A 17,650-nucleotide genomic window follows, 5' to 3' on the forward strand; every position below is an offset into this window, starting at 1 on the left:
GCGAGCGTCCATTATTAATATTAAACCGAAAGAAAGATGCCGGACGGCGAGAAACGCCCGTCCATTTGTCCAGCGTGCTCGAAGTGTGGATAAAAGCGCGGGGCGCGCGTATTGCCGGGTGTCCGCGCGCTCGCCTTGTAAAATGCCTCTCTTTCTCGTCGCCTCAAGCGGCCCAGCTTTACCTCACTCGCAGCTTTTCTATCTCTCCTCACATCGTTTCTTTCCTTCTTTCTCGTTCGGTTTGCGCGCGGCTCGCGATACGTCTCACTTCCTTCGTGCTTCCTATCCCGTCCTACTATATTATATTATAATCCCATCTCTTTCGCTCTTCTCTCCGTTACGAGCGAGCCGTACCGACTCGCGACGATTCCCCCTTCCCCTGGGGCACGTCACTCGTTCTTGTGTTTCCGCACACACTCGTTCTCTTCCCCTGTGCATCTGTCTTCCTCCGACGTGCCGGCATCGCCGCTCACCGAATGCGAGAGAGAGAGCCCGTCCGGAACACACGAGCGAGTAGCAGCTGCTTCGACGCTTGCTGCTTGTGTTTCGCTCGGCTCCCTTAGCTTCCTTCTCCCTGTTCAAGAAGACACGGTCGCGTCGCTTTCGAGCTGCGTTCTCCTTCAGGTTCACAGCCTGGCCGACGAACACCTTTTATTTTAAATACGCGTTACCTTTCGAATGCCACGCTCAAATGCATCTTTCACCGAATCCTCCAGGTTCCGGGCATTCGCGAAAAAGCGCTGCTTTTTCTGCGTGGAAACACGGGCTGCTCTCGGGAGGGCAATTTTCGTTCCCGGATCTCACCGTAAATGACGAAAAATATCCAAGCTGATCAGGCTGCAGTTTCGTCCAAATTTATCCCGCGGGAATAATCGATTATTTGGGGAGGAGGCGCACAACGATGGTCCGAGTAGGGAAAAAAATGTTCTTTAGAACGACACGGCGCGGGATCCGACGAGCTTTTGAGGCTGGAATATTGGTCAGTGGCTCGGAGGAACGTTCCATGGGCGACGATCCATCGCAAGACTCTACTCGTCTTTTGTTCTATCGGCGAAGAACTTTCGAGCGAATAGCGCGTCGATCGAGCGAACTGTCGAAATTCTCTTATTGCGACAGATCACGACATCTTCGCAAAATATTTGGCCGACGGGAAAAAAACGGCTCTGGGAGAGTGGGAATTCTCCTCTCGATTGTGTCATCCATCGGGCCAATTTTCGTGGCGATTCTCGACGAAAAAACGTGCGAAAATGAGAATTACTGTCTCGGCCAATCGAGAAATGGATATGACTGTCGGAGGAGCGGAATAAAGATGGAAACGTTTTCCGTCGGCGCGTATGAGTCAGCCGTCGGCGCGACGACTCGTCCGAGTTCGCTCGAGTCTTTTTTTCTTTGCTTTTCTTTTCGAATAGTCCGATCTACGAGGAGAATATTTTCACGGGATAGTTTACCAGCTACGAATTAGTCCCGTCCTGTCGTGCACGTTTGCGCGCGCCATTCGTTGTGTATTAAACGCGGCTCTCGAGCGCTCGACGACAACGACGGGCCGAGGCTCTCGGTTCCCGTCGGGCAGCAGCCATCTTGATGCTCGCGACACACTGTTACGAGCCGAAAACGTACTATACCACGATAGTTATGCGTAGTTCTAACAACATTGCCGCTTTATTTTTAAATTCGATTTCCTCATGATCGAGTAAAAGCTGATCAATTGTGGTGGCCGAGTACATTTGCGTGGAGAAAAGAAAAAATAATGGAAGCTTGAAAGGCTTCGAAGCGGGATTGGAATTTATTTTGAGATAACGTCTCAAAGGGGAGGGGGAGAAAAGAAGAAAAAAATATTCGGTATCTGAGAAAAAAACTGTTTAATAACAAGATTTTGTTATTGAACGCTATGTTTTCTCGCAGGAAGGTATCTCTAAACGGGGGAACGTGTTAAACTAGCTTGTTGAATGAAAAGTCCCGAGCCCGAAATCGAAACTGCGAGCGGGGTCTGTTAGACGTCAGAGTAGAAAAACAAGGGCTCAGAAAGAACGGGTAACGGGAGGTAAATGAAAACGGTTGAGAGAATTGACATCGAACGATGAGATTCTGGGGGCGCGCGCGCGCGCGCGCGCGTCAACGAGACGAGCTTATTCGCGGCAAAAAGAGTGCGCAAAACATCGTATCCACGGTATGTAGTAATATGTACGGGAGAAAAAAAAGAACGGTTGTGAGCGTATGCTCTCCGGAGAAGAGAGGAGGGAGCGAGAGAGGGATTATGTGCGAAGGGAGTTTGAGAGGTTTGTGCTCGAAACCCGAGGGAATGAGCTCTTGACGCACGAGCCCCGTGAAACGCTATACACACGTTCGTGTAGTCGATCCAGGGATTTACGTGTACAGCATCAAAGTAGAGTGCTTGTATGGGTGCATATGTATGTGTATATTAAGGTATGACATGGACAAGAGCGTATAATCGTTTGGTGGCTCTAGTTTGTATATGTGCGTGAGTTAAGCGAGAGTTGGAGCGAGAGAGAGACGCATGCGCGCTCTCGCTCGTCCAATAATCTCGCTCGCACTCGTATTCGTGCGGTCTCACACTATATTCCGTTTGCGTGTCGAGAGCGGGGATCGCGCGGCTGAGACGCCCTATGGACGCGCCGCGCCGCCACCAAATGGTATTTACCTCTCTTAGTAAGTTCCCATGTGTAATAATCTCTCACGGCGTTATTCCATTATATTCCAATGTATCAAGCGGCGGCATCACTCAACACGAATAAAAAAAAGCACAAGTATTGTGAAAATAAAAATAGCAATTCAATTGCTTGGCACTATGATGGTTAAACTTAATCCGCGATGTTAGAACGAAAGTTTTTTTTCACACAAAAGGTTGGATGGATAGAACGATGTCGACACATCGACGGACGACGGCGAGCGCGAACAAATGTTACACTATAGTTTAGTTTTGCGTAGCGTATGTATAGTACGCACATACATGTACATAGATACACATATAAATATATGTATAAATTGTATTAGTCGGAACTCGGATCTTTTTTGCACAAACCGCTACGTTCACTGTCTACTTCTCCCCTCTTCGCCCTCCCTCGCGAGGCAACCGTCTCGGGGCTCTTTTGATCAAACTCACCAAAAACTGTTTTCACCGTTTTCGCAAACTTTATCTTTCAAATTCTTAGTAGTATTGTTAATGAAGGGAGTCTTAAACATCACTCGGTTTATCACTCTCTATAACGTTATATATGTATACATATATATGTGTTTATGCCTGTCTCTCTTACTCGTGTTCAATACGATGAAACGAGGAGATTACGGTGAAATTCACATCGCGTTGTTGTTTATATACGTTGTTAAAAAAACGTACGATAACGAGTAACTGACGACGACGACGACGACAACGACGACGACACGACGACGTGCGCGCGGGCGTCACATTTCACAAATCAACAAAGGTTACCCACTTGACGAAGATGGCCGTGGCTGCTGCTACTGCGCACGCGGTATTTTACTATTTTGGTATAGGATGTGTATGCGTGGGCTTCTCAGCGGCGCACAGCAGCGCGAACGAGTACGCGATTGTCGCGCCTCTCGTGTCAACAGTCCCGAAGGTACAAAAGCATGCGAGCCTGGCGCGGCCAAACGGACGAATGTAGAGATTGGTCAGACGGAAGCTCGTTGATTCGCAAGTTTGACGTCGCGATCACAATTCTCTATCCCTCCCTTCCCGCCCACCTAACCGTGTCTAAATTCCGAACAATGCTTTTTTTTCTTCTTCCCTTTCCGGAAGAAGAGAGATCGAATTAGAGCTATTATCCTGGATCAAGCATCTTTTTATCAGATCGAAACGTCGATTATCTTAACGTACTCGACGATTGATGCTCAAACAACAATCCGGATTAATCATTATTCAATTTCAGTACTGACTCTCGTAATTAATCGGTTATCATTGTTATTTCATGTTGATGTTTACTCTGTGATAATTGATCCGGTCAGCTTAAATATTAATTATGTTGTTTATATTAAATATGACAATGTTTTATTACGCAATGGTTACTCATGCGGGGTTAGTTGATTCTGTGACACATACTTGTCAATCTCCAATCATTGTGTAAATGTTTTTAGATGTCGTTGGTTTGTCGGCGTTGAGAAGCTAGACGGTAATTAATCTAATTGAAGATTTATCGTGTAACATGTGCTGTATTTGCGCGTTATGATTGTGTGATGACAGATCCGTAAACTTACGGTGATTTAACACACGCCATTTCTATGACGTGTCACCATCTACAGGGATAAGCACGAAGTGTGAAAACTTTGTAATTTTCGCCGGCGGAGAGCGCTACATGCTGTTTTGGCGCGAGGTGTGCATGTGTATGAAATATAACATTACTCGCTCGGCAATTAATGAACCAATACCACACGAGGTAAAAATATTTTTCTTTTTATTTCGTTAAGTACAATTTACTATAATGTAAATAGTCTTTTCATCAGTCAGAGGACGAAATTTGGTTTTCCGTCGTATGTACATCCAGATCTCTGGACTATTTGCGATGCAGCCCAAATACCACATTTGATGCACGTTTCATAATCCTTACCCTGAATGTATTGTGCTAGGAAACCTGAGAGGGATAAAAAAGATAAAAATTTCATAATTTTGGCTCCTTCGGTCTCCACGATAGTACATTTTCTCTTTCACTTCTCATTATTCATAGTTCTTAATAAAATCGAGCATCAACAAAGTCATACAGAGTCTGTTTGATATCGCGAGTGAGTTTTTAAAAATGTAAAGGAGTGAGTTTTTATAATCAATTCCAAAGAAACTAACCTCCAACAAAAGCATCACCAGCCCCATTAGTGTCGACGACTTTTTCAGCAGGCAATTTAGTGACTGGAAATTCAGTAATTTCATCGTTTCTAGCCAAAATAACAGGTTCCGAGCCTTGAGTTATAATGACGACACGTTTTCTTTTCTCGTTGATTTTCTCGTAGTTTGACATTTTTAGAGCTATTTCGCGACGATCCGTGGTTTTTAAATCATTGACTCTGGCAAATGTTTCAGCTTCGTCCTCGTTGCCGAACAGTACATCGACGTAAGGCAGAGCTGCTTTCAACGGTTTGCCGTAATACTCACATATGAAGGGAGCGCTCAGATTCATCATAAAAACCTTGGAATTTTCATTAGCGTGCTCCGCAACTTCTTGTATTGTTTCTGGACTGACTGTCAAGAAAAATCCCTGGAGTATAGAATTGAGAGTTTTTGGTAGAACAAAATAACAAGTTACTGTTACATCCGAACAAACTCATTTAATTTTATTACCATACGTTGAAATGTCATACTTAATTCTATAATTGTGATAGACACTGTATGCGATTCATACTACTTGTCATTATTTTTAAGGAATATGTGAAAAAAACTTGAGAAAATCAGTGCAGCAAATGAATTACACAAGGGTACAAAGTAATATTGAGGGAAAAAACTGTGTAGAGTTTTGAAAATTCAAAAATATTTCTACAGTAGCCAAACATTGTTTTGTACTTTTTGTTTTTCAAAATTTCTAAATCCAATAATTGAATTATTAGTAATGTATGACACATCGAGCCTAGATATACAAAAATTGTTTGCAAATAAACTCACAGAAATGTAGATAAACTTTGCATCTTCCAAAAGTTTGCGGTTCTCTGGCTCAGCTATGTGAGATGGTGAGAAACAATTTGCAGCTGCCAAATTTGCACATAATGAACGTTCTTTGCCAGTTATAAGAACTGCACAGGTGCCGGTGGGTTCCTCGTCCGTGTATTGGTAACGAACGTTAAGTCCATCGTTGCGCGCTCGTTCCTCAAGGATTTTTGAGTACTTATCTTTTCCTACACATCCCATGTAAGTAGCAACTTTCGGTTTTTCCAAGAACCACTAGAGAAATAATTATTAAATTTGACAAATTATCTTGATTACTCCGACGAATAAACAAAATAGAGAATGTTTAGTGCTCATACAGCAGCCTTTATGATGTGGCAACACAACTAATGACTGATTTTTACAAAACTATTGATGCATCAAAGAGATTTCAATAAAAATGCAAATTTTGACAAATTATGGAATGTGAAAATTAAAAATGAAATATAAAAAAAATATATTCAATTGAAAAGTTACAGTACACATTTGTAAATAGAACCTGTTCATCTTGTACTAATTGTTTTTCAATTATTGTGGAAAGGTCGTTTTTATTACATAACAAGTGTTAATTATTATTGAATGAAACAGTAGCTTCATAAACGAGCGTTGAATTGAACTCCGCAGTGTTCAGGACAAAGTTGAGCATGTGTTTATGCGCATGAGATAATCATGGTAATGAGATCATATGAATTTATCAAACACATGCACGAACAGAGTTTATGTGGAATGTGCTGTAAACGTGTCGTATAGAAATTATAAAATTTTCCTCATGATTTGCATATTCTAGAGCAGTGACGCAAGATTTCGTTTATCTATAGGGCGTAATAAATGGCCTCTTATCAAACACGAATTTATTTTTGTTCCCGATTGAGAAATCTCACCGAGAACTCGCTCGTATCATTTCGCAATTTATCAAAAGAGAAACTCACTTGAGCCACTCGTATCGTATTTTGTACCGATCCACCGGCTATGAAATCAGCTTTGTACTGCTCGATCAATTCGTCGTACATGGGCTTGTGTTTCTCCTCGGCGAGTATTGCGTTGTTCGATTTCAAGTCATACTTTTTCAGGAAGTCATCATCAACGGTTGCCGATATATCGAGCAACGGATTACCCATTCCCAACAAAAGACCCTCTCTGTAAATGATGTTCGTTCACTCCAACTATACTAATGAAACATTTATATCCTAATTCCTACGACCATACATAACCTCTACATAATCAAGCCTTTTTTCTTCCAATCTATGATTAATTTTAAAATCACATTTTATTAACGATATAAATAGCATTCTAAAATTTCAAAACAACATATCGTCATAATGTTCGATATTCAACAGACAATGAGGTAGAAAGAAAAAGCATGAAATCACGACATAACCTCGATTACCAAATGTTTGAACATGCGCGCGAAATCGAACGATGAATTTAAAGTGGCGGGTGATCGAGCATACCGTAAATCTTCGGCCATAGTGTTAGACACTGTTATACAAACAACTCGATACAAATCAGTACGAACGAGTCTTCACGACTTCGCGAACACGCAATAACTGAGTACGAATCATAGCCAGAAATCAGACGATGCTGGAAGAGAAGGCTATCTCGCTTGTGTTTCTGCGGGAGGCAATATGGCTGATTTGACTCTTTCCCCTTCTACCCATATTTTCTTATATATATACACGTTTCCTCTTTTACGATTTTACAATATTCGATTCTTCTCCATTCTAATGCGGAATAAAATTATAATCGTGTTGAATCCTGAATAACAATAGACGCGTTTTTTCAATACGTAGTACCTTTTTTCCTAAAGCGATTCACAGAGTTCACGTTCTCTCTGTTGAGCAACGTCACGTATACATCCTTTGTATTTACTGACCTTTATTGAAATTCCGGAAAATTGCAATACTCCTTCAACGAAATATGTACATGTAGCTAAATGTAAATTATCATATACGCATATATGAATGAATGACTCGGATGTATAAGAATGAAGTTACTCGAAAAAAAAAATAGCGAAGGTCAAGAATTGTTATTGTACTGAAAAATATCAACAACTACAAGATGGTGAAATACACTGAATTTTTTCACTATCTGTGTTCACGAATTCACAAAAATATAGTGTCTCCTTTGATTAATACGTGTGCGTATGCATGCTGGATGTCCATTTCACAGGGAATAAATAAACGTATCAAACGAATTATTTAATGTACTTTATTGCTCGAGTAATCAAAAAATACTTGAAAAAATATAATTGTACAATGGATAATTCTACGCAATATTTATTTTAGAACACGTACAATACTTAGTGTTAAAGTGTTATAACTCACTGCGAACTTACCGGAGACAAGCTACCGTATTTTTTCGACGCTTATAGTTTCAACATCGGACTGACTGAGTTCGGACTTTGATAAGTGTTCGTGAAAATGAACGTAAATCATTTGAAACTATTAATGAAACATTGTGGATTGTCAATTTGAATACTTTACCTGATTTTTGTCTGAAACTGTAGAAACTCGTGGAATTCTATCCGTGTCAGTTTTTTTTTTTTTTTTTTTTTTTTTTTTTCATTCAATCGCAGTTGTCCCTTGCCTGAGAAAGAGAACATGGCTCGAGAGTGAGTGTCGTCCAGTGTGACGTAATAAAATGTGTCTACTCAAATTTTGACATTTTCTTACAACTTATTCTACTTTCGATCTTTGCAAAACGTTTTTGGTTATCTTACACGTGATAAAATGGCCGGTTGAACGCTGTCCAATCGAGACACGAGATTCGTGCATATCGTGTTGTCAACCATCGACTTATAGAACCTTCCGCTCGTGAATATGAAACTCTGGCAAGACTTTTTTTTCACTGCTGATCACTTTCCAGCATATCATCGTGGACGAAAATTCCTAAATCACATGAGAGTAAAACATTCATACGAATTCTTTTAGGATCGCTAACGTGGAATAGTTTTTCTCGGTTTTCTGCATTGCGTGTGTGCGCCAATAGGTTATTTTATTTTTACGCTCGGGATCTTTCGACGGTATCTGCTATGATGGGTGCTATTCACATCGACTCAAGTTTTTTGTGTGACACGTTATTCCGCTCGGATGGTTCGCCTACTTTTTTTTGTACTTTGGACAATATACATATTTTTCCCTTCGTTTTTAATCCGCCATTTTCCCTCTATTCGAGCGTAATATCATCGATCTATTGTAAATAAACTTTGTGGGCCATATTCACCAGATATAAAAATTCATCGATTTTTATTTTATTCAACACTTAATCACGATTATTATTGTTATAATAGTTAGTCAAATTTATCACATGAGAATATGTCGAGAGTTGTGTTTTAGGGTTAGGTTTCTCGCGTTCCAAACCCGCGCTAAGGAGCAAAGTTTCATTTGTTCTTCCATCGTGTTCAATACCTTTTGTTTGTGTGTTATAATATTAGTAACCCAAGTCTGAATATGTCCGACTTGATTTATTCGTACTGTAACGTGTAGTGTATTCTGGACTGTCACTTGTGCTATAACCTGTACGGTAATTTGTATTGTAACTTGTTCTGTAACCGGAACTGTACCCCGTACTGTACGTTAGGTCGTGAGCGTCTTCATCCGCAGTGCCAATTGTTCTGAAAAATATCGTTCCAATATAACGAGAGTCATTTTTACGTGTTCAAACACTCAATTTTTTCTCATTTTCAATGATCTTTTCTGTACGATTGAAAATAAGTGAAGATGTAGAAAAGTAAGAAATGTCAAGTAGGAAAAATTGATTGGCTTCCATTTCCCTTTGTGACTAAGTTTTGGCTCCGAATTGAGATTCGTTACGAATTGGGTGCGGTGTTTCGCTTATGATCTCGTTGATATTCTGTAGATACTTATTCCCTCTGTAAATATTTACAGCTGTGAGAAAATTCAAGGGCTTTGAATATTCTTCGTTTTATTTTTTTATTTTTCAAGAACCTTTTCGAATGGCACGAGGACGAAACATAACCAAAAAATATGGTGTACATTATAATATCAAGTTATAATAAAAATGGTCACTCAGAAAATGGGATTTTGATACTCTGTATTAGTAATGAAGAGAAAAAATGCAGTACAGTCCTGTCCTTGCTATTGAAATTCTTTTTTCCTTCCGTTATTTCTCATTTTTCAAAAATGATTGCGTCACTTTGGCACATCAAATTGAACAAGTTGTTCCAGCGGAGCAAAATTTATTGATATTTCAAACTACCCTGGAATATCGATCAGTGAATTCTACCCACTGTGAGAATCTAATTTTCGGATCTTTTTTCGTTACTGTGAATGAAATTACTTGAGATACCCACAAAATTTAGACTGTACTGCAGAAATAATGAAGAAAAACAAGATGATTGAAGACGTGAAACGGTTTTCGTCTTTTTGGCATTGCGCACAGGTTAAAAATATCTTTAACAAATGTGATATACAAAGCCATCCGTTTTTTTGTGTTGCACACACGACAAACAGATAAAAGAAAAACTTGTTTCAGGCATGACACACGCGTCTGCGCGAATCGCGAACGAGCGCGGAACACGGCGCGTACGACGCAGGAAGCCAGCGAACCGCAGCCGATATTTCTCTCATATATGATGATGCATAGTTATTCTTGTTTTCAACGATATTGATAGTGATCGGGTTTCAGGGGTTCGGAGAGGGCGATTTTTCAAGGTCAACGTTACGAACCGTATTTTTGTTCTGCGGAACCGCACGAAAATTCACGGCACGCAGGCACTGAAGGAAAAAATACACGACGTTTTATGTTTCTTCTGTTTTTTTTTCTTCATTGTTTCAATCGAATTTCACAGTTACATTACTACGGTTTCTGCTTGTTTCACGCTTATTTTTTTTTAAAGTTAAGTTTATTACACATTATCCAGCAATCGGTTATAATTATAGATATAATTAGAATGGGGGCTCAAAAGGGTGGATCAGAACACGAATTCTAGTCGAGCTCGGCGGAGTGTGTAGGTGTGTGTGTGTGTGTGTGTTGATCAACAAAAGCTGAGGGTGTCTGCATTTTTTAATTCCAATTGTTTTTAGGAGCAACGAAAGATTCGAAAATGCACATGCTACTCGATGCTGGTCGAGAACATAGAAATTCATATTTTTATAAATGAGACAAGTCGAACGAGTTTTTCTTTCTCTTCGCCGAACAGAGATGATTTTTTTTTTCATTCTTTCTTTTCTTTTTTGTTATTTCAACATTTCAAAGTCCTTTTACGGGTTCAATTCGTCACAATGAAATCGGATATTCGCATTATCGTCATTTTAATTATTCCATTCGTTTTATTCATTATCGAATGATAATTATTACCTCTAAATTAATAAAAAGTTGATTACGTTGCTAAATCTATATTGGTACATTGGGTATTTTTCCTTTCTTTTACTCCTTTCTTCGTTAGAAACGAAAGTGATGAAAAATCACGTCGATGCGAGTCTCTAACGAATCTAGTCTGGCTGATCGTGGTTTTATATCATAATCGTGTGGATTAAGTTTGAGAAAATGAATTTTAATACGGTCATGAGATAGCGCGAGGATCGAAATACTTACAACGACAACGGTCACTAATCGCGCGCTCATGCGCGACTTCCGTGCAGAAAAAAGCCACGATAAATCGTTAGCAAAATTCTCATAATTGTTTCTTCGTTCAGCGTTGCGGTCAGTTAACGACTCGAGTAAAGCTTCGCCGTAGTGAGAAAGAAAGTGTGACAAAAAGGAAGAAAAACAATGCGGGTGACGATCATTTTGAAATTTTTATCCTCGTTATTATTTGAAAATAAAGTAATGAGTGTTTTATTGGCGATCGGATAATAGCCTCGTCGTCGTTTTCCTCGTTTCGAAATGGAATTTCATTCATGTCTGTTTCTCCGTTATTCGTCAAATTTGGGAGGCGCACGCCGCGTCTCGGGCGGCGTCTTTTATTAGTTTACGCGAAATTATATAACAAATATATAACCAGTAAATGGTGTATGAATATTCTGTTAATTGAAATTCCAATTGGCGGACGATCGGGAATGAATAGCGTTAAGAAACGGAAGGATTCCGAGACTCATGTTATCGTTTTAAAACAACGTAACGCCGCTTTTTTTTTTTTCTCTTCGTTTTTCGCAATTATATTTTCGAGCAAGGGGCGGCTGGGAGGATCGGGGGAGGGGGGAACGGGCCGCCAAAATATAATCATCGGTCCCGAAAGGCTTCCTGCTACAGCGACGGCGACGACGTAGGCGAAGACGGCGGCGTAGACGAGACGCCACAAGACGGGGGAGACGAGGACGGCGACGACGAAGTGGACGACGGCGGCGGCGTAGACGGGCGGCGGCGACGGCGACGACGACGACGTATACTGACCGACGACGACGGACACAGACCGAGAGACCGATCCGATATCCCGACGCGGCGATTTAGTATGGTGCGAACCGGCGCGACGGCGATGGCCCTCGTAATCCCGGTCTGCTAACGAACAAACATTTCACAATTTTTTTTTTCACCGTGCATTCAGGCCGTCCTTTTATAGAAATCCACGATTTTTCTCTCTATTCTTTTTCTTTTCTTTTTGTTTTTCATTTTTCATTCTTTTTTTTTTTTTTCATTTCTTTGCATTCAAATTTTACCGAGATTATTCATTGAGGGAACAAATAATTCGAGCTTGCCCAGCGACGGAGTCCTCGAATTCGCGACACGTTTTTATCCACTTTGTTTCGACCTCTGCATTTTTTGCGTATCGCATGAAAAAAAGGGATTTCAAACGATTCGAAGTAACGTTTAAGCATTAGTTGAAAGTAGACTTTTCTTCAAGAAATTACGATCGATTTCGTATGAGGTCAAATGGAAAAGGCAATACGAGCGAACGGACAGAGATCGTTACTTCTAGCATCGACGATTTCGGGCTGCGTTACTGGGTTAAGATGGTCACGGTATAATTAACATGGTTCTTTGAATATTATTTTTTTTTCTTTTCTCTCAAGCAGTGCGCCGATAGCCCTTTTCCACGTCGGAATCCCCGTGAACGTAGCGCGCGTCTTAACGTGCCAGTCTCGCTCACGCTTTTTTTTGCCTTTTCTGGCCGCGTTATTTAATTTCTTTTCGCCTGCCTGAGAGGGTCCTCTTTCATTTCATTTATCTCGTGGTACGGCGTGGCGTTTCCGAATTAAATAATGTGCGTTTTATTGGCTCTTGTACCGAGGAGCGCTCGCGACGTCGAGAAAAGTGCAACCGGGCGACGGCAAACGAATAGGAGCGGATGTTCTTTCGTTCTCTCTTATCGTCATCGAGTCATAATTATCAACGGAGTATCCTTTTTGTTTTGAGTACTTCTGTATTAGTTGATTTCTTCCGTTTTTCCCTTGTTTTTAGTTTGCCCAGCAAAATTTGGTACTTACCTACGCTCTTCGAAGGAATCTCGACTGAAGTCCTCGTACATGCCTCTACTATAACAGCGTCATAATAAGTAATTGATTTTCACGATTTTGATAAAATAATATTTCTATTATTAACACGCTTCGTGCCCAATATTGCTTTCCGAATTTCGACATGATTCTTGGAAAAATTCGATTATAAATTTTCTTGTGATCGTTACTAATATCACCGATGGTGAAAAATTCAATGAAGAATAATTCAAACGATTTGGTTACACTATAAATGAAGTTATAAAACTTCAATTAAGTGACTGGAAATATTCGGTGCAAATTATGATCGACGATGCACGAAGCATGTTCATGCAATATCGAATATCAAGCAGGCTTGGGAAATTAAGCTTTATTAATTTTAAGTGAGTTTTCGTTCAACAGAATTTGGTAATCACGTCTGTCAGAATTCTGATATCAACGAGCTGTGACAACGGCGTTTTAACGCCTCGGTTCCATCAAAAAATGGGAAGTAAACTTTGAAAATACTTGTTGGCTCAAGTATTGGAATAACTTTCGAGATGAAAAAACATTTTGCGAAATCTCGAAAAGAAAATTAACCGATTTTGAAGGAACCGTAGAACGGCGATGTTCATGAGGAATCGAGCTTTGAAATCGTAAGTCAACGGCAAAGAGGACGAAAAAAATTGAAGCCAATTGTAAAAACGAAGTAATTATTAGAAATTTTCGAACTCCAGATGCTACTCGGTGTCTAGAAATAGCACAGCTTACATTGGGGAAGTTGTGGGTGGTGGATTACATTTTGGCAAGGCAGAGGAACGAAAATGTCTATTGTTGTGCATCTGCATGAAAAAAAAAATGAGAAAAAACAGCAAAAGATGGACGGGTAAAGAAAAAAGTGAGGGGACTTAACGAGATGACGTAGACGAATCACCGTAACCCAATTCGTACGAGTCATATTAGATTTTGGTTAAAATTTAATGGTAGCAATGAAATGTTTTGATGTATCAAATAGAAAAATTATGCTGCTGTGCACGTGTCGAGTGGGGAATTGGAATGAGAATTTTGTCTTCACAATGGGATTTCTCAGCGTACGAAAACTCTAACGTTAGTTGCTAATGGTCTCGTGTTTATTGTTGACTCACCTGAAACGTCCGTTATTGCCGCTTGGCGGTGGCGATCGTCTGCTGAACATTCCGTAATCGTTGCCTCGTGAGAAAGCACTGTCACGCATGGTTCCCATACCTAGAGCAGCAGGCATAGGAGGCATTGGTGGGAAATCACGTCCGCGCATGGTACTACTACTGCCCATGTCACGAGGTCCTGTCATACCCGAAAACCGCCTTTCGTAGAGATCTCTCGTGTCCTCGAATCCTCTCCTGTCGTAATAGCTGTCGTAGTCCTGCTCGACCGATAATACCATATTGCCGTTAAAATAAATTCGCACTAGATTCTTTGAAATTTATTTCCTGATCACAAATATTTTTGTTTCGATCGAAGCACATTCTTCCAAATCACAACAAAGTTATTCGACTATAAAAATTGTAATGGAACGAACAGTGCATCAGGTTTTTCCATTTACTTTAATAATGAATGACGAGGAATACTTACTCCAAAGCGACCACCACCCATGAGTCTGTCCCTGAGGAAAGGCGGTGGTGGTGGTGGAGGATACGGGTCTCGTCCAAACATTCTGTCCCTGAAACCATTTCTGTCCGGACCGCCTCCACCCATGCCTCCCTTTGGACACTCTTTTGACCAATGTCCACCGCGTCCGCATCGGTAACATTGCTCGGGGTCGCCCATTCCAGGCCTCTGTCTGACCCGACTGGTTGACACTTGTACTTTCATTGGCTGTCCGTCGACGATCATACCATTGAGCTCCTTGATAGCATCGTTTACATCACCAGTTGCCTCGAGATGTACGAAACCGTAATTTCGAACAATATCACATTCGACGACCGTTCCAAATTTCGCGAAAAGTTCGCGAACTTGAGGAGCCTTGGTATTATCGGTTAAATTTCCAACGAATATTTTCGTTGTTGGTGTATTTGGCCCTTTTCGGCTCTTAGCAGCCTCACATTTTATCGGCTGGCCGTGAACCAGCGAGCTGTTCAGCTTTTGAATGGCATCCCTGCCGGCCTCTTCGTTCTCCATGTGCTGTTACAAGTTCAAAGTTATTATTTCTTCGAAACCTTCAATTTTTTGCTAATTTAAACACTGAAGACTTTCGATGTCCATTTCAACACTCAAGTTCTTGAGTTTTCCAGTTTTTACAATTTTACAATAAAGAGCAATTTCCAAGTCTTACCACAAAACCATAGTTTTTAACGACATCACATTCCACGACTTTTCCATACTTTTCGAACAAAGGTTTTATGTCTGCGTTTGAGGTCTTATCGGCAAGATTGCCAATGAAGATTTTGAATGTTCCGACACTGCTAAAACCTGGCATTTTGGCTCGTTCTGAAACCTTCACAGGCAAGAAAATATTGAAATAGGTTACGAGACTGAATCGGATTCAGCTATTGTTCAACTTCCGGCTGAGCATGGAGAAAACTTTTCTAAGATTTAGCTGAAAATACAATAGGAAATTTTGCTATGAATTTATAAAGGTAAATAACCTTTGTTACATTCCGACGTTGCAAAGTGAAAATCAGGCCCGATAATGAAACTCATCAAGAAACAATCACAAATGTTACACTTTTAAGAAAATCAGAGAGTTTCTTAGCACTTTGTTAATTTCAAATTCATTAATTCAATGTTTCTATAATTGGGACGGTGGTAGGGGTAATTCACATACGACAGGAAATGAACGCAATGACGCTGAAGTTTGCTAATTTGGAGTCCAACGAAATAATCTGATAAAAGTCTCCAACAATTCTAGTAATTCTCCAATTTTGTTACCTGCCTAATTTGCAATTCGTAGATTTTCAGTCACCAATGATTCGTGAAATAAAAAATTGGTGAATTGCAAATGCTATTTTCGTTAATATCGTTGAACTTCAGTGCGGTCGCAGACAAGGTTTTGTCCATCAAGGATTTCAGATCCAACAATAATAATCCTATTGATGATTTCAATATATGCGTGTACGAGTATAATGTAATCACAAATAAACTGAATACGCACAAATTTTCTATTATTTTGATCGTACCCTGAACATGCAAAACAACGGTTTAGTGTAAATAGTGTTCCTGGCGCGCGATACTTCAATGGCGTGAAGTGTTGCACGTGAAAATGAAATTCTAGAAAAATTGAAATAGTATTATTCATGGATGATGCAACAAAATCAACGTGCAACAAACAATTGACTTCACATCAAATTGAATGCTGTATTGTTTCTATTTTCGTTTACAACCAGGAGTGATGATAAAATTAACTGCATCCCGGGAACAAGGACGCCGGCCGCTATGATAAAATGGCGTCCCGGTGTGAGAAATCTCTCAATTTTAGTTAGGAAAAGATAATAATATCCGGGCATTCAGTCACACGATAATTACGTACCTTCGAACTTCACGTGAATTCACCGCTAATGATAAACGATGTTTCAATCGTTTTAACACTATGGAACAAAAAAAACTGCGATAAATTTGTCGGGAAATGCCAAAGAGACGCTTACGAGATGGAATTTTCCGTAAAATGAATGAGCGCGCAAAGCAAGAATGACGCAGCGGCTAGAGCAACGGCGTAAATTCCTGCTCCGAAACTGTCTACCTCCTGCCCCTCGAGATTCGGCGATTGGACCAGCGACGGCCATTTTTATTGTAGCAAAGTACTCAAATAAATTACTTTTTTTGGATCAATTGTTATCGTGGACCTGATGTTTCGGGTTCGAAATGCGTACATATTTTTTATACAAGCCGGTAATTAGGAAGAAATGGCTGCAGTTAAAATTAGCCGTATAGCATGTTGCGACAAAAATACATACGAAAGAATGCCAACAAATAATGATGAGTAACTATCTCGGAATAAACGGAGTAATATTGTTTCGGATTTCACTCGCCCAGACAAATCATTATCAGATTCTCACTTTTTTAGGGAAGTTTGGATATAACCTAAAAGAGGAGAGTAACGATGGGATTTTCGCATACACAGAATGGCTCATTTCGAGCAGAAATGTGGTCTCCACTGCTGTGAATGTATTTACGCATCAGAGAAAACAAACGTATCATGGATACATTAGGAAATTGACACTTTGTTATGCGACGAATATACGATACTGAAATATTCATGAAAGAAAAAACTGGTCATCGGACGAGGCCAAGTAGTCAATGGCGTGACCGCCGCGTCGAAAGATCTGGGTCTTTCGGAATTTTGCGTATTTCAATAAAACCAACGATAGCTATTACGCTTTAAAAATCACGATCGACTTATTTCGACGTCGTTTCCGCGTGCACAATTTATTTTATAATAATTATCACGTGTACTTACCAAGTCAGTGTTTTCGTTAAGCTACCAGTGTATTAAAATACGACGCGAACCGACACGCTTCCCGACGATGAAAATGGCAACGCGTAACAGACCGGAATCTGCGGCGTCTGCGGCGTCTCTCGCTAACTTCTCACTCCCACTCTCACTTCAGTGTAGCCAACCACTGAACAAATAAAACGGACAACG

The 17,650-nt window shown here is 40.4% G+C and overlaps 3 protein-coding genes across 21 annotated transcripts in view; all 3 read right to left on the minus strand.

Annotated features, from left to right (window-relative positions):
* LOC122413066 (histone acetyltransferase KAT6B-like) overlaps window positions 1-4,117 on the minus strand; it is a 30,292-nt gene extending 26,175 nt beyond the window's left edge. Inside the window, exon 1 of one of the 3 annotated variants that reach the window (XM_043423151.1) lies at window positions 4,079-4,117. The gene's annotated coding sequence lies outside the window, so the exon portion shown is untranslated. Of the gene's footprint in view, window positions 1-2,659; window positions 3,466-4,078 lie in introns of those variants that run through there. The other 2 variants (XM_043423150.1, XM_043423152.1) reach the window with 2 other exon arrangements.
* A 296-nt stretch (window positions 4,118-4,413) lies between these two features.
* Window positions 4,414-8,519, minus strand: Adk2 (Adenosine kinase 2). Of its 2 annotated transcripts, XM_043423174.1 has the most exons (6): window positions 8,382-8,519; window positions 8,146-8,248; window positions 6,592-6,799; window positions 5,624-5,899; window positions 4,814-5,222; window positions 4,414-4,607 (listed from the first exon to the last, which is right to left on the minus strand). In XM_043423174.1, the coding sequence occupies exons 1-6, from the start codon at window positions 8,434-8,436 to the stop codon at window positions 4,480-4,482; spliced, it is 1,179 nt and encodes a 392-aa protein (XP_043279109.1). In that variant the 5' UTR covers window positions 8,437-8,519; the 3' UTR covers window positions 4,414-4,479. The 2 variants fall into 2 exon arrangements, with proteins under 2 accessions (XP_043279109.1, XP_043279110.1); XM_043423175.1 differs by lacking the exons at window positions 8,146-8,248; window positions 8,382-8,519 and adding an exon at window positions 7,114-7,734.
* Window positions 7,855-17,610, minus strand: lark (RNA-binding protein lark). 16 transcript variants are annotated; one of them, XM_043423165.1, is made up of 7 exons: window positions 17,465-17,610; window positions 15,344-15,505; window positions 14,644-15,192; window positions 14,365-14,434; window positions 14,178-14,277; window positions 13,048-13,095; window positions 7,855-9,275 (listed from the first exon to the last, which is right to left on the minus strand). In XM_043423165.1, exons 2-7 carry the CDS (start codon window positions 15,485-15,487, stop codon window positions 9,092-9,094), a joined length of 1,095 nt encoding a protein of 364 aa, XP_043279100.1. In that variant the 5' UTR covers window positions 15,488-15,505; window positions 17,465-17,610; the 3' UTR covers window positions 7,855-9,091. The 16 variants fall into 16 exon arrangements, with proteins under 16 accessions (XP_043279100.1, XP_043279099.1, XP_043279098.1 ...); XM_043423164.1 differs by having other exon boundaries at window positions 13,048-13,092; window positions 14,365-14,443; XM_043423163.1 differs by having other exon boundaries at window positions 14,365-14,443; window positions 17,465-17,609.
* Window positions 17,611-17,650: the final 40 nt, after the last annotated feature.

This window comes from Venturia canescens, chromosome 7 (assembly GCF_019457755.1).
Source record: "Venturia canescens isolate UGA chromosome 7, ASM1945775v1, whole genome shotgun sequence".
Taxonomy (NCBI): domain Eukaryota; kingdom Metazoa; phylum Arthropoda; class Insecta; order Hymenoptera; family Ichneumonidae; genus Venturia; species Venturia canescens.

What these genes read in the sequence shown, in the direction of transcription:
- Adk2 (XM_043423174.1), bottom strand. Translation starts at nt 8,436, where the DNA reads ATGCACGAATCTCGTGTCTCGATTGGACAGCGTTCAACCGGCCATTTT. An exon ending in CAGTTTCAGACAAAAATCAG is followed by an intron (nt 6,800 to 8,145) that starts GTAAAGTATTCA and finishes CATCATTTACAG; the next exon opens with AGAGGGTCTTTTGTTGGGAA. An exon ending in TGGTGATGCTTTTGTTGGAG is followed by an intron (nt 4,608 to 4,813) that starts GTTAGTTTCTTT and finishes TATCCCTCTCAG; the next exon opens with GTTTCCTAGCACAATACATT.
- lark (XM_043423157.1), bottom strand. Translation starts at nt 15,487, where the DNA reads ATGCCAGGTTTTAGCAGTGTCGGAACATTCAAAATCTTCATTGGCAAT. An exon ending in TTAAAAACTATGGTTTTGTG is followed by an intron (nt 15,193 to 15,343) that starts GTAAGACTTGGA and finishes AACTTGTAACAG; the next exon opens with CACATGGAGAACGAAGAGGC. An exon ending in GGCAATAACGGACGTTTCAG is followed by an intron (nt 13,096 to 14,177) that starts GTGAGTCAACAA and finishes ACGCTGTTATAG; the next exon opens with TAGAGGCATGTACGAGGACT.